Source organism: Periplaneta americana, chromosome 15, assembly GCF_040183065.1.
Source record: "Periplaneta americana isolate PAMFEO1 chromosome 15, P.americana_PAMFEO1_priV1, whole genome shotgun sequence".
Taxonomy (NCBI): Eukaryota; Metazoa; Arthropoda; class Insecta; order Blattodea; family Blattidae; genus Periplaneta; species Periplaneta americana.
In genome coordinates this window covers 45,045,729-45,060,891 of record NC_091131.1, presented here as the reverse complement: position 1 = coordinate 45,060,891, position 15,163 = coordinate 45,045,729, and the positions used below count along the sequence as shown (strand labels likewise).

At 36.2% G+C, this 15,163-nt stretch overlaps 1 protein-coding gene across 3 annotated transcripts in view; it reads right to left on the bottom strand.

Annotated features, from left to right (window-relative positions):
* The window catches only part of LOC138714835 (uncharacterized), a 39,497-nt gene extending 24,415 nt beyond the window's left edge, over positions 1–15,082 (bottom strand). Inside the window, exons 1-5 of one of the 3 annotated variants that reach the window (XM_069847016.1) lie at positions 14,464–15,082; positions 12,614–13,507; positions 10,305–10,427; positions 7,561–7,701; positions 2,446–2,769 (exon numbers count right to left, since the gene is read on the bottom strand). In XM_069847016.1, the coding sequence (XP_069703117.1) occupies positions 2,446–2,769; positions 7,561–7,701; positions 10,305–10,427; positions 12,614–13,507; positions 14,464–14,607 (1,626 nt within the window). In that variant the 5' untranslated portion in view covers positions 14,608–15,082. The remainder of the gene's footprint in view (positions 1–2,445; positions 2,770–7,560; positions 7,702–10,304; positions 10,428–12,613; positions 13,508–14,463) is intronic. The other 2 variants (XM_069847018.1, XM_069847017.1) reach the window with 2 other exon arrangements.
* Between the last annotated feature and the right edge of the window lie 81 nt (positions 15,083–15,163).

The window sequence follows — 15,163 nt, the reverse complement described above, 5'->3', positions numbered from 1 at the left end:
ATTAGCAGCAAAAGAATCATAGGACCTATTTTTTATCACTTGATGTTCACATATAAGTGAATATGACTTATGCCCTCCTTTCTAGAGAATTAACCAACAGGGAGTGTAATTTTACTTTTTTTTTTTTTCAACGGGTCTCTGGTATGGGAACAGCTATAGTGTTCTACAGTAATGTGCAATCTTTGTATACAAGACAAAATTCACACATGATGGAAGAACTGAAACATAATGTCCGTGAGGAGCTTGCTTTCATATCTCAATGAGAGCTACAGCGAGTTTCACCACCTTTCATAAAATCGGTAACTAAGTAACATTTTAATTGCTTTTATTCTATAAATTGTTAATGAAACTGTATACATATGCTTGAATCACCACCATAGCACAAATACCACATGCTGGTTCGCACTTTACTGGCTCTCTCTGTATCTTCCCGGTTCCTTAACAAAAATATGAAAGATAAATACCGATACAATAAATAACAGATATCATTAAATAAATCTTGCTATACGATCTTTATCTAATTTTCCTTACATTATCAAGGTCGTGTTACTGTTAGATTAGAGCACAGATGGGCATTTAATGGTTTGCGAACTTCCCTTTAACGTCGAGAGATGGGACTGTGATTTACAGTGCTGATCTCTTCATATCAGTCAGAGTTAGAAGCAAAGTGGTATAAAAGCACATTAGTTCGTTTTGAGAAAATGTGACTGAAAATGTTTAAGCTTTCGTAAATTCCTTGAAGTTTTAATTTTAATATGTGATCTGCCACCATCAAACGTGATTACTGATTTTACACAGTCGTTCAAACTTTAAATGTTTGCTCACGAAAACTAGCTAGAAATGATATATATTTTGCCTCGGAGAAACAGAATTCTGAATTATTTTAGTGTTATTTGAAGCTGTTAATGTGGAAAACAGTTCATGGATTTGAAAAAAATCAGTTGGAAGAAACAATATCTACAGAATCTGACAAAAATGCAAAATACCGATAACATAGTCCTTACGAGTTACCGTTACATTTTATCTTTTGAGATTGCTCAGACACTCTTAAGGGAAGACTCCACTGAAAATCATGAAAATTTTTCAAAATTTTTTTAGCTATTTCACTTATTCAGAATTTATATTTTCATATTTTCTGTGCTTCAGTGGCTGACCATGATAATATCTTTGAAAAATATTGGAGTGCAAGAGGTCAAATGACTTTATTGTCAAACGCCTGGCATTAGAAAACAACAACATATTTTCATACCCCAAATGGATTCAGCCCAATTCTGATTACAAATACTCGTATGTTTACTCTTTTTAAATTAAGGCTGGAAGGGGGCGTGGAACTTAAAGAGCTGTCAAAATTGTTTTTCATCGAAGAATTCTTTTTTAAAATTTCTGATTACAAATCTAGTAACTTTTTGTTGGCTCCCTGAAGTTACTAGATGAATGTAGTGGAGGAGAATATTAATTTACATAAATATTCATTTTATTTTCAAATCTATTTTTCTGTGTTCATTTTTGTTGATTCAACACCAACTTTCTTATGCCAAATATTAATCAATCTGGATGAAATTTTTACTGCAAGTATTTATGAGGTAGCTGCATGTTTCTATGCATTTATTTTGTGAGAAATGATGCTAGTTTATTTTATTGATATTTTTCTTAACTGGCAGCATTTCTCATAAAATAAATGCATAGAAACATGCAGCTACCTCATAAATACTTGCAGTAAAAATTTCATCCAGATTGATTAATATTTGGCATAAGAAAGTTGGTGTTGAATCAACAAAAATGAACACAGAAAAATAGATTTGAAAATAAAATGAATATTTGTGTAAATTAATATTCTCCTCCACTACATTCATCTAGTAACTTCAGGGAGCCAACAAAAAGTTACTAGATTTGTAATCAGAAATTTTAAAAAAGAATTCTTCGATGAAACACAATTTTGACAGCTCTTTAAGTTCCACGCCCCCTTCCAGCCTTAATTTTAAAAAAGTGTAAACATACGAGTATTTGTAATCAGAATTGAGCTGAATCCATTTGCGGTATGAAAATATAAATTCTGAATAAGTGAAATAGCTAAAAAAATTTGGAAAAATTTTCATGATTTTCAGTGGAGTCTTCCCTTCAGGCATGTATGGCCATGTATAAAACAATTTATTGATGGGGAATTCATTGAAGCTTCAGTGGTGAAAGTAGCTGGAAAAATGTTCGGAATGCTTACATGATTTTAAAAGAATTAAACAATCCAGGTGTAGTACAGTCAGACATTTCAGTCTTTCAGATCGATTGTATTTAAAAAACTTGGAAAGTGATTTGTTTCTCAAGTTTCAGCTCGAATGTATAATGAAATATGCCCTTGATATTATTTTCCTTTCTCCTGAAAAGTTATGGTTTTGTGGTTGCAACCTTATTCTGGGGAAATCTTCAATTAATACTGTACTTTCTCCTTACCTTGATGGTTTTAGAGCCAACCACTTTCTTTAACGTTGAATTCTTCTTTTTCAGAGGAGAGCCATATATTGCTCTTGCTAGTCTCGTGGCCCTCTCCCGCCAAGGAATGCTATTAACTGAATATGCATCTTTTGAGGAAGTTGTCGGAACTTTACGTTCTGCTGTTCGCAGACAACTCTCCCAATCCCTGCATCCAGTTGTAGTCATCATACTGGCTGTTACAGTGCGTGATGTTGGCAAGTTATCTTCAAAATTGTCTAATGAGATAGTGGTGGTGGGCACTGTTATTAATGTGATCATGATTTTCACTTTCTTCTCGATGACCTGTAAGTAAACATAACATATATAATACACGGTTCGGCAGAATGATATCCCTGATTTGAATTGGCTGCCATACAGGTTTCTTAATAGTTGCGCTTGAGTGGCATATGTTTTTGAACAGCACAAGCCATGCCATTTCAGTTACCATCATGGCATGGACAGGTGAACATTGTGCATTTTATTATTGAGCATTTAAGAAAATGGTGACTGTGTTTGCTGTGGCAATTTCGTACCCATTTTAGAGTAATAATAATAATAATAATAATAATAATAATAATAATAATAATAATAATAATAATTTATTTTAACTGGCAGAGTTAAGGACATTCTGCCTTCTCTTCCACTCAACCAGTATGATAAAAAATTACTACTTACTTACTTACAAATGGCTTGTAAGGAACCCAAAGGTTCATTGCCGCCCTCACATAAGCCCACCATCGGTCCCTATCCTGTGCAAGATTAATCCAGTCTCTATTATCATATCCCACCTCCCTCAAATCCATTTTGATATTATCCTCCCATCTACGTCTCGGCCTCCCCAAAGGTCTTTTTCCATCCGGTCTCCCAACTAACACTCTATATGCATTTCTGGATTCCCCATACGTGCTACATGCCCTGCCCATCGCAGTCGTCTGGATTTAATGTTCCTAATTATGTCAGGTGAAGAATACAATGTGTGCAGTTCTGCGTTGTGTAACTTTCTCCATTCTCCTGTAACTTCATCCTTCTTAGCCCCAAATATTTTCCTAAGCACCTTATTCTCAAACACCCTTAACCTATGTTCCTCTCTCAGAGTGAGAGTCCAAGTTTCACAACCATACAGATGAACCGGTAATATAACTGTTTTATAAATTCTAACTTTCAGATTTTTTGACAGCAGACTAGATGATAAAAGCTTCTCAAACGAATAATAACGCGCATTTCCCATATTTATTCTGCGTTTAATTACTACATGCTATGAATATAACATAATTAATACAATACAATACAAAGCAATACAATACTACAATACAATACAATACAATATAATACATAATTAATATAATACAATGACGATTCTTTTTATCTTCATAACAACAATAAAATAATTATGTAATAATAATAATAATAATAATAATAATAAAAATAGTCATACCTAACTTAAATTAAATTATTAAACTCGATCACAATTATAACTTCAATTTGACTGCGCCCATAAGAAATCGTTTAGCCTTTTCTTGAAAGTGGTTATTGTCTGGCAGCCCCTAATCTTCTGAGGTAGATAATTCCACTCCCGGGGGACTGAGACAGTAAAAGAGGATGAATAGTGGGATGTTCTATGGGCAGGAATTGCTAGGGTTTGGCTCTCCTGTGACCTGATGTTTAGATTGTGATTGGAGGTCGACATGAAAGAATTCCTGATAAGAAAATCCTACTGATATGGGTGAGAATTGTCAGACAAAATGTTCAACTTTCAAACAGAAGTCGTCCGGTAGATGTTGCAATGTTCTGGCTCCCAAGAATATTGCAGCAGTGACGCATGCTGTTACCACATCTCCATGACGTTCAGCCATTAGATATGCTCTGGTATTGGGAATATCTGATCGGAGTGTGAGACGAATCTTACACCTGGACCTCAAGTTCCATCCCTACAAAGTTATGGTGGTTCACGAACTTCGCAATGTGACTGGCTCAACTGCCAAGATGCTTGCGAGACCATATTGGAAAATGTTCCAGCCGATACTGTTGTGCCCAGTAATGACTAAGCTCATTTTCATTTGTCGGACTGTGTCAACAAACAAAACAATTCATATTGGTCCCCAGAAAACCCTCGAGAAATGCATCAGTGACCTCTCCACAGCTAGCATGTTACTGTGTGGTGTGCTGTTGTACAATTTGGAGTAATGGAGCCATACTTTTTTTAGGAAGAAGGCCGCACAATCACTGTTTGAAGAGTATATAACTCGTGAGGACAAGCATTTGGACGATATCATCTTTAAAACAGAGTGATGTCAAAATGGCAAACATTCTTCTGTAAGATGGTAAAATAAAATTTTGAATAGGATCTATGTTGCTCTTGTTATTTATGTTTCTAATCAGGAAGATCATTCTGCCAGACCCTGTATAATATGAAATGAAATAATATATGATATGATATAATAATGATATATTATGATATAGTATAATATAATGTAAAGTAATATAATATAGTATAATATAACATTATATACCACGGCATGGCGCGTCCTCAGGTTGCGGATAGAGGAGACGGCCTCCAGATATGGAGAGTAGCTGTGAATATATTGAATAAGCAGTCATGGACAGCCGATAAGGGGTGGTCCTGGAGCTTGGGGGTTGGGCGAAGGGCTAACAACCCATCACTGTAAAAAAACAGCTTCTTACGAATCCCTACAATAAGCCTCGGAATTGGGCGAATCCAGAAATGCATATAGAGTGTTAGTTGGGAGACCGGAGGGAAAAAGACCTTTGGGGAGGCCGAGACGTAGATGGGAGGATAATATTAAAATGGATTTGAGGGAGGTGCGATATGATGATAGAGACTGGATTAATCTTGCACAGGATAGGGACCGATGGTGGGCTTATGTGAGGGTGGCAATGAACCTTCGGGTTCCTTAAAAGCCATTTGTAAGTAAGTAAGTAATATAATATTAGTATTTTGGAAGTAAATCCCGAAAAGACAAAGTATATGATTATGTCTCGTGACGAGAATATTGTACGAAATGGAAATATAAAAATAGGAAATTTATCTTTTGAAGAGGTGGAGAAGTTCAAATATCTTGGAGCAACAGTAACAAATATAAATGATATTCGGGAGGAAATTAAACACAGAATAAATATGGGAAATGCCTATTATTCGGTTGAGAAGCTTTTATCATCCAGTCTGCTGTCAAAAAATCTGAAAGTTAGAATTTATAAAACAATTATATTACCGGTTGTTCTTTATGGATGTGAAACTAGGACTCTCACTTTGAGAGAGGAACATAGGTTAAGGGTGTTTGAGAATAAGGTGCTTAGGAAAATATTTGGGGCTAAGAGGGATGAAGTTACAGGAGAATGGAGAAAGTTACACAACACAGAACTGCATGCATTGTATTCTTCACCTGACATAATTAGGAACATCAAATTCAGACGTTTGAGATGATGTAGCACGTATGGGCGAATCCAGAAATGCATATAGAGTGTTAGTTGGGAGGCCGGAGGGAAAAAGACCTTTAGGGAGGCCGAGACGTAGATGGGAAGATAATATTAAAATGGATTTGAGGGAGATTGGATATGATGATAGAGACTGGATTAATCTTGCTCAGGATAGGGACCAATGGCGGGCTTATGTGAGGGCGGCAATAAACCTCCGGGTTCCTTAAAAGCCAGTAAGTAAGTATAATATTAGTATTAATAGAGTAATACTAGAGTACAGCGTACAATATAATATTTCATACTTTGTGACAAGAACCAAGGCCGACCAGCTGACTACTGGCCTCACGTCCACATGCCTCAGCAGATGTGAGTGATGATTCATCAGAACGGAGGTATCATGTAATCAGCACAATGATTCCTTCAGCCATTACAGATGATTTTCGAAACTGAATTTTGCTAGCCATCATAGCTTCCCAAATTATCACAATGCTGGGTGGGCACTGATTCTATACATTAGTCGAAATTTCATAATAAAATTCCTTCTCCATGAGGACTCGGACAAGCTCTCATTCCATAACGAGAGCCCAGGTGTAATATCCCTTAGATCGGTGGTTCTCAAACTGTAGGAACTCCAGGGTTCCACAGAGCTGGTTCTGTGAAATATTTTCTGTAATGCTGGACCACTTGGCGTGTCTATATTTAATAAGAGGAAACGCACACAATGTGCATAAAGTTCGTCTTGACAACATGAAAATTGTATTGCAGCTTAAATATCTGTTCTGTCAAAGCTTGCTATCACCATTCCCATCGACACTACATACTCTAGTAGTTGATATCATCATCATCATCCATAGCGCTACAGCCCGGATCGGGCCTCGGCTTCCTTAAGAATTCTTCTCCTCGGTCTCGATCTTTAGCCACCGTCCACCAGTTCTTCACTCCAAGCCTCTTAATGTCGTCCATAACACAGTCCATCCATCGTAGTTTTGGCCTTCCAACTCTTCTTCCTCCAACAATCCCATATTCCATAACCTTCCTAGGTATTTCACATTCATCCATTCTCTTAACATGCCCTGCCCATCTCAGACGAGCAATCTTAATGGATGTTATTATATCGGGAGACTCATAAAGCTGGTATAATTCATTATTATATCTTATTCTCCAAGTTTCACCATCCCTTACAGGTCCAAAAATCCTTCGCAATATCTTCCTTTCAAATGCGGCCAATCTAAATTTATCCCTTTCACTAAGAGGCCATGTCTCTGATGCATAGGTCAACACTGGTTTTATTAGGGTCTTATATAGTCTACATTTTGTGCCACGAGATAGCAATCTTGATTTAACTTGTTTTTGTAGCCCATAATAACACCTATTGGCGCTTTGTATTCTTCTACTTATTTCCTCTGAGATATCATTGTTACTATTAACTAGTGATCCAAGATATACAAAGCTCTGGACTGTGTCAAATTTGGCATCATCAATCTCAATGTACTTAGAAGTTTTATTATTATTTTTGTTTTTGTTATTGACTACCATGTATTTTGTTTTGTTTCCATTAGTAGTTGATATAGCATTGTTAAATAATAATCAACTGGAATGTCAAAACTGAGTATATATCCACTTAGAAATCAAAGTAACTGAATAGTCCGTTACATTTACCTGAGGTGCAGAAGTCATTTCTGGAGGTGGAACACCCAGTTTGTTGCAGATCTTCATGAGATCAATGGTGAGGTTCAGGAGATCTCTCAGCTTCTCGCTGGCGGCACCTTTCACAGAACTCGGCATGTGATGGAAGTAAGCCTGCATAAGAAACGTTTCTGAGTGCGTAAAATAACAATTTAAATCAGCTCCTCCTCTGAACAAATCTATTATGAAAGAAATCTATTAATATTACAATCCTAGTGAATTTCAAGTAGGACTGCTATCTTTCTTCGAAGTTTGGGCAGGACAATGTAAGGAGTTGTGTATATAAAAGTCATATGTACCAAATGTGTGACAGTCAATCATGCTGTTTGAGCCAACTCTCTCGATACTTCATGTTTTATCTTTTATTATTGAAAGCCTCTAAGATTAATTTCTCAGATCTTTGTCATATGGGGATAGAATTTTATTGTTGTGGACTAAATATTTGTTTGCTGAAAAAATATGAAATAGTGCTATAGGTAAGAGATCCAGCAGTTTTATTATTCCTTCTTCATATATAATGAACACCAAAATACCCCTCATTTCTCGTGAAAAACAACTGAATAGACTACAGTGGACTTTATGTTGTTAGCAAACAGCTGGATACATTAAGAACATTGATTGATTATTCCTTCTTCCTAATGCTGATTTTAAAACTTCCTACAGGGACAAAATAGCATTCTGGTGGAACTAAGATAGGACACAGCATAAGCCAGGCATTTCCGGAATAATACCACTTGGCCCAGGAGAGGTGGCAACCCAGTCTTTATGGCTTTAGTTATAGTTGGTGAAATTTCTTTAAAAGATACATGAAAAGTACCCAATGTTTCCTTTCTGGTAATATGCAATACTATGGTGTACCAGCGCCTTTTTAGGTAAAAACAAGAAGCTTAAATCAAAATATATGCATGCATACTGTAAAATATTATTGGAGCAAATTCGTTCCGGTGCCAGGGATCGAACCCGGGACCCTCCCCCCCCAATTCTACACACTGGGTGCTCTAACCACTAAGCTATGCCGAGGTTCAATCCACAGTGCCGGATCGAATCTTTCTCTTTTGGTACTTTCCCTTAGTGGCCTTACTCTTACTTACTTACTTACTGGCTTTTAAGGAACCCGAAGGTTCATTGCCGCCCTCACATAAGCCCGCCATCGGTCCCTATCCTGTGCAAGATTAATCCAGCTCTATCATCACACCCCACTTCCCTCAAATCCATTTTAATATTATCCTCCCACCTACGTCTCGGCCTCCCTAAAGGTCTTTTTCCCTCCAGTCTCCCAACTAACACTCTATATGCATTTCTGGATTCGCCCGTATGTGCTACATGCCCTGCCCATCTCAAACGTCTGGATTTAATGTTCCTAATTATGTCAGGTGAAGAATACAATGCGTGCAGTTCTGTGTTGTGTAACTTTCTCCATTCTCCTGTAACTTCATCCCGGTTAGCCCCAAATATTTTCCTAAGCACCTTATTCTCAAACACCCTTAACCTATGTTCCTCTCTCAGAGTGAGGGTCCAAGTTTCACAACCATACAGAAGAACCGGTAATATAACTGTTTTATAAATTCTAACTTTCAGATTTTTGGACAGCAGACTGGATGATAAGAGCTTCTCAACCGAATAATAACACGCATTTCCCATATTTATTCTGTGTTTAATTTCCTCCCGAGTGTCATTTATATTTGTTACTGTTGCTCCAAGATATTTGAATTTTTCCACCTCTTCGAAGGATAAATCTCCAATTTTTATATTTCCATTTCGTACAATATTCTGGTCACGAGACATAATCATATACTTTGTCTTTTCGGGATTTACTTCTAAACCGATCGCTTTACTTGCTTCAAGTAAAATTTCCGTGTTTTCCCTAATCGTTTGTGTATTTTCTCCTAACATATTCACGTTATCTGCATAGACAAGAAGCTGATGTAACCCGTTCAATTCCAAACCCTGCCTGTTATCCTGAACTTTCCTAATGGCATATTCTAGAGCGAAGTTAAAAAGTAAAGGTGATACTGCTTTTGCCCGCAGTGAATTGGAAAAGCATCAGAAACTGACCTATACGGACTCTGCAGTATGTTTCACTGAGACACATTTTAATTAATTGAACTAGTTTCTTGGGAATACCAAATTCAATAAGAATATCATATAATACTTCCCTCTTAACCGAGTCATATGCCTTTTTGAAATCTATGAATAACTGATGTATTGTACCCTTATACTCCCATTTTTTCTCCATTATCTGTCGAATACAAAAAATCTGAGCAATAGTCGATCTATTATGCCGAAAACTGCACTGATGATCCCCAATAATTTCATCTACGTACGGAGTTAATCTTCTCAAAAGACTCTAGGTTCGACATATATATTAGGTCATGTCATCACACAAGGAGCACACTCATTTGAGTGACTTGGTGGCCGGGACTTCACAGTATATATGCACTGTGGACGAATCTACGTAAAGATTAATTTTTTGGTCCTACAGAATTATCTGTTATACTCTGTATTTAGTTGTAGGGCACATGGTGAATTCTTCTTCCTCACTTTTCGAGATCTAAACTGATATGCAAAGTTTCTTATTGCTAGAACACGAAATCAAATGAATCACACATTAAAAATATGAAGAGGAGAGAGGAAGGAAAAGTAGGCGAGACTTTCAAAAGAAAAGAGTGAAGAATTAAATGTTAAGAAATTCAGCAATAAGATTGCTAATGATTAACCTCCAAACCAAGATGTGTTGTCTGGTGTGCAATAGCAATTTTCTGATACAGCACTTGATAAAAGGTGTGTCTGCCTCTAGCTACAGTTGCTGATTCTCTCACTAGTTTCTTCAGTTCACACATCTGAAAAATGTTAGAAATAAATTTCAAATAAAATACATCTACTTTCACTTGCTTTTAGAATTAAGTATTATGATACAAAATACATTCAAGTTTAGCAGAACTATAAGTCTGTTCACACACCCACTTACTACTTATTATAGTGAGTCCCAGCAAATGTTCCCGGTGTTTCTGTCAGGCCTCCACTACTGTTGCTACTTACATCCGCGAACTCACAGCAGTTCACCAGATTAAAACTTAAGTACTATTGTTATATTATAGCTGAAAGATGTTCATCGCTTAATAAGTTTTGCTCAGACTGAATAAACTCACCTTATGCACATTTGTGCGCATTTACTCCCATTCATTGTTATATTATTAATATTCGATACTCACACAGCAACTATTGGAAATGTCGCCCATTTTGTGTGATAATTAATTCACATTATATCATTCACAGAATATGTCTAATTAAATTTATTACTAGTGCTTTTCTTCTGGAGAAAAATGTGGTGGAACTCTGTGTAGAATATATTATAGCAGATGGAGAAATGATTACGGTGCAGTGCACGGAAATTTTATCATTTTTAACCTTCTTTTCGTCCAACTTTAAGACTTTCAAGACTTATACGGAGTTCAAGAAAAAACATAATTAATTCTACGATGTAAGAGTAATGGAACAGAGAAAAATTCTCTCCGGCACCAGGATTTGAACCCGGGTTTTCAGCTCTACGTGCTGATGCTTTATCCACTAAGCCACACCGGATACCACCCCGGCGTCGGACAGAATCGTCTCAGATTAAGCTCCAACTCTTGGGTTCCCTCTAGTGGCCGCCCTTTGCACTACGTCATAGATGTCTATGAATGTAGGACTGAAGTCCACACATGTGCTGAGGTGCACTTGTTATGAGTGACTAGTTGGCTGGGATCCGACGGAATAAGCGCCGTCTTAAATCACGAGAGAGAATTTTTCTCCGTTCCATTACTCTTACATCGTATGATGACGCAGAATATCTGCATGGAAATATCATATGTACTTCGGTACATTATAATAATATATATGATATGCGTAAAATCACTTCGTGATTTAAGACGGCGCTTATTCCGTCGGATCCCGGCCAACTAGTCACTCATAACGAGTGCACCTCAGCACATGTGTGGACTTCGGTCCTACGTTCATAGACATCTATGACATAGTGCAGAGGGCGGCCACTAGAAGGAACCCAAGAGTTGGAGCTTAATCTGAGACGATTCTGTCCGACGCCAGGGTGGTATCCGGTGTGGCTTAGTGGATAAAGCATCAGCACGTAGAGCTGAAAACCTGGGTTCAAATCCCGGCGCCGGAGAGAATTTTTCTCCGTTCCATTACTCTTACATCGTATGATGACGCAGAATATCTGCATGGAAATATCATATGTACTTCGGTACATTATAATAATATATATAATTAATTCTGCAGTGCTCGGAAAAAGTGACATAAGTCAGTTTCCACAAACCTTTTTTGATAATTTATTGACAATTTACACTGGTTTATGTCGATTTGATTTTTTTCTGTATGAATTATTGTAATGGGAGAAATACTTATGTATTTTTTTCCAAGCGAGCAGATGTTCCGTAAGTTGTGAATAAATTATCAAAAAAGGTTTGTGGAAACTGACATGTCACTTTTCCCGAGCACTGCAGAATTATTACCACATTTTTCGGTTCTGTAATGAAAAATACAACAAAAAGGTGCCTGAACGCCATTCCGTCAGAAAAGCACTACCTATTACTAAGTTTAGTAGCTACTGACATTTTTTTTCTACACAGAACTGAGTGATCAGTAAATTTACATCTAAAGTTTACCTTTGTTATGTCTCATGATTTTTTTTTCTGCATGCATATTTTCAAAACATATGCACGTTCAAGCACTGAATATGTAACTACTGCAAAACATAATAAACTGCACTTATTTTTAGTTGACACACTGTATGTCTTTATTGGAGGCTGCCAAAGACACACTGACATAGCAAATTTTGAGGGAGGGGATTCATCAACCATGAAGTTTTCATGTGGTGATCACTGCAATATAAATTGATGACGTGACTTGTGGAAGAAGGACGTAGGTAAACTACTACTGAATATATGATATAAGACAAATACAAACTGAAACGTTTACATACTTTAATATTTGAGGAGAAAAATAATATAATAATAATATGTTTACATACTTGCCGTCTCAGTTGATACAGATAATTCCTCGAGAAACGGGCAGAAAATTCAGCCGCCCTCTTGAGTCGTCTTAGCAAATCTTGATTTCCATCTGGTTCAGGCATGTTATTTAGCATTTTCAGTATACCATCAAGTGTAACATCGATCTTTTTCTGTGAATTTCTCATTCTTCTTGAATGTATTCCGTCTCTATTTATTTCACAAAGATTTAGTTTTGGTACGTCTTTATTTATTTCACAAAGATTTAGTTTTGGTACAATGGTTAGTGGTTCAACATATAAATTTCTTTCACAATGTTCTTTGGAATAGTTCGGTATGTCTGAATTATAATTCCTATTTTTATTCATTGGACTTTGAGGGATATTGTATTCTATATCGCTCAACATAGAATAATCACTCTCATTTGACGATGAATGTTCTTCGTGTATAATTTCTAGTGGTGCTTCATTACCTGTATCTGAAAGAAATTTAATATCAGAATTCTTTTTCGAAGTGGGCATATGTTTCTCATTGGCTTTCTGCTGAACTCTCTCATCATTATCTACATCCCATTTATCTTCTATCCTTTCGGCATGAATATGTGTAGTTGTCTTGGAAGGTTCCAGAGCACTGTCCTTTAAAATTTCTTCGTATTCTTTTAAATAATCATGCCATACAACTTGACGCTCAGGTTCTTTCAGTTTATTATTATAATAGTCTTGTAATTCATCCTGTTCTTCTTCACTCAGGTCATATTCTAACATCCTTTCTGCTGCATTATGATGTGTAATAAAACTGGGCTCTTCTTCTTTATTTCTGTTTAGATATTCCAACCATTCTCTTTCTTCTTTTTCTTTAACTTTGTTTCTTTTAACGTGTTTCATAATCCTTAAAAATTTATCCTCCGAAACATACTGTAATGAGAAAAAACAATTCTATTACTGTAACTATTTACATTAATATATAATAAAACAAAACTAAAACTTTCACAGAGAATTTCTCGACTGGAAATCGAATAGTTTGACATTTCCTTCTTTCATTTCTGAAGAAATGAAGCATTGCCCTCACAGCCAAATGTAGCCTATCATTTGGCTTCCGACAAATAAGCTTTAATTCCCTATTGAAATCACCTTTCACTAAGAGTCCTGATAGTGAGAAAGTCGAGGAATTCTTTGTATAGGCCTATATATTCAGTAAGATGAAAGATTAAACATTATTTTACTATATAAGGATATTAATTATATACGAGGCATCACTTTCAAATAAGATTATTAAAACCAAGGAAAATAATTTCAAGTAAGCGTAGGCCTATCAATTTTATAAACAGCTTGGTCATGCAATAAACAGTTTGAGAAAACACATAAAGCTTAGTACCGGTACACAAAAAATAAACATCTAGACCTCGAAGGAAAAAAAAAGTTTATAGCTCAGTTGGTAGAGTTGGCTGCAGACTGGAAGGTCTTGGGTTCAATCCCAGGTATTCACAGGATTTTTTTTCGTTGCCAGAACTTACAGAACGGCCCCGAGGTTCACTCAGCCTTCTATAAAATTGAGTACCCCCGGCCCTTCCATGAGGTAAAAGGTGACCAGAGAGTGTTACAACCACAGCATCTCATTCTAGTGCCGAGGCCAAGAAAGCATGGAGTTCTGTCTTCAATACAACGTCCAAGCGCCTTCATAGGAGATGTCTTTAGCTTACCTTAATATGTATGATACAGTACATCTTTCTTTGCAATAATTACAGCGATGTGATGTGATTTATCATTACAATTGTCAGAAAACTTAAAATCTACACAGTAGTCTACCTTACCAACATGTTCTAATATAGGCCTATTAATCATTACGATTTTAGACCATTTTCACTGATTACCTTAAATTTAAATCCATTTGTATTTGGTTCTGGAGCGCAAATATCACATGAAGATGAGTTTTCAAAACCAACTGGCGTCTGGTGTGCTGTATCATATTCGACACGATCTGAATTTTTGTATGTAGCTGAGTCATAGTCAAACATTTTATGCTTTGTGACAATTAATACGTTTGTTTCTCTGAAGTATGTATAATAATTTGAACTCAGATGATTTAAAATTCATTGAATTGTTACAAACATGATCAGAAATTTCTCAATTCATGTTTAATTTTCGCGGAATTTGTAGCAGAGTTTGGTACTAAAATAAGAAATGCATTTATAGTCCGATAGATAGAGCTATAAATAAGAGTAAGAAAGTAATTATCACAACTTTATCATGTATTGACATGGATTTTATAGTGAACTTTCCATTTTAATAACACAAATACTACAAACAAAGAACACGCGCATTTAATAAAACTTCTAGTCTGTACGTGATTCGTACTTAACGGCATTCATTCAATAAATTATTTTCCCATTCATTATACACCTATTGGCAGAATTCATAAGTAAAACTAGGGTTTGCAACACTGACCAAGACCAAATGTGGAGATGAAAAAGAATGAAAATATTTCATTTAAAATAAATAGAAATATGTCTGTAGATTAAATTATAAGGTTCAATACTAACAGTTGACATATACTGTTTCCTATAATGTTAT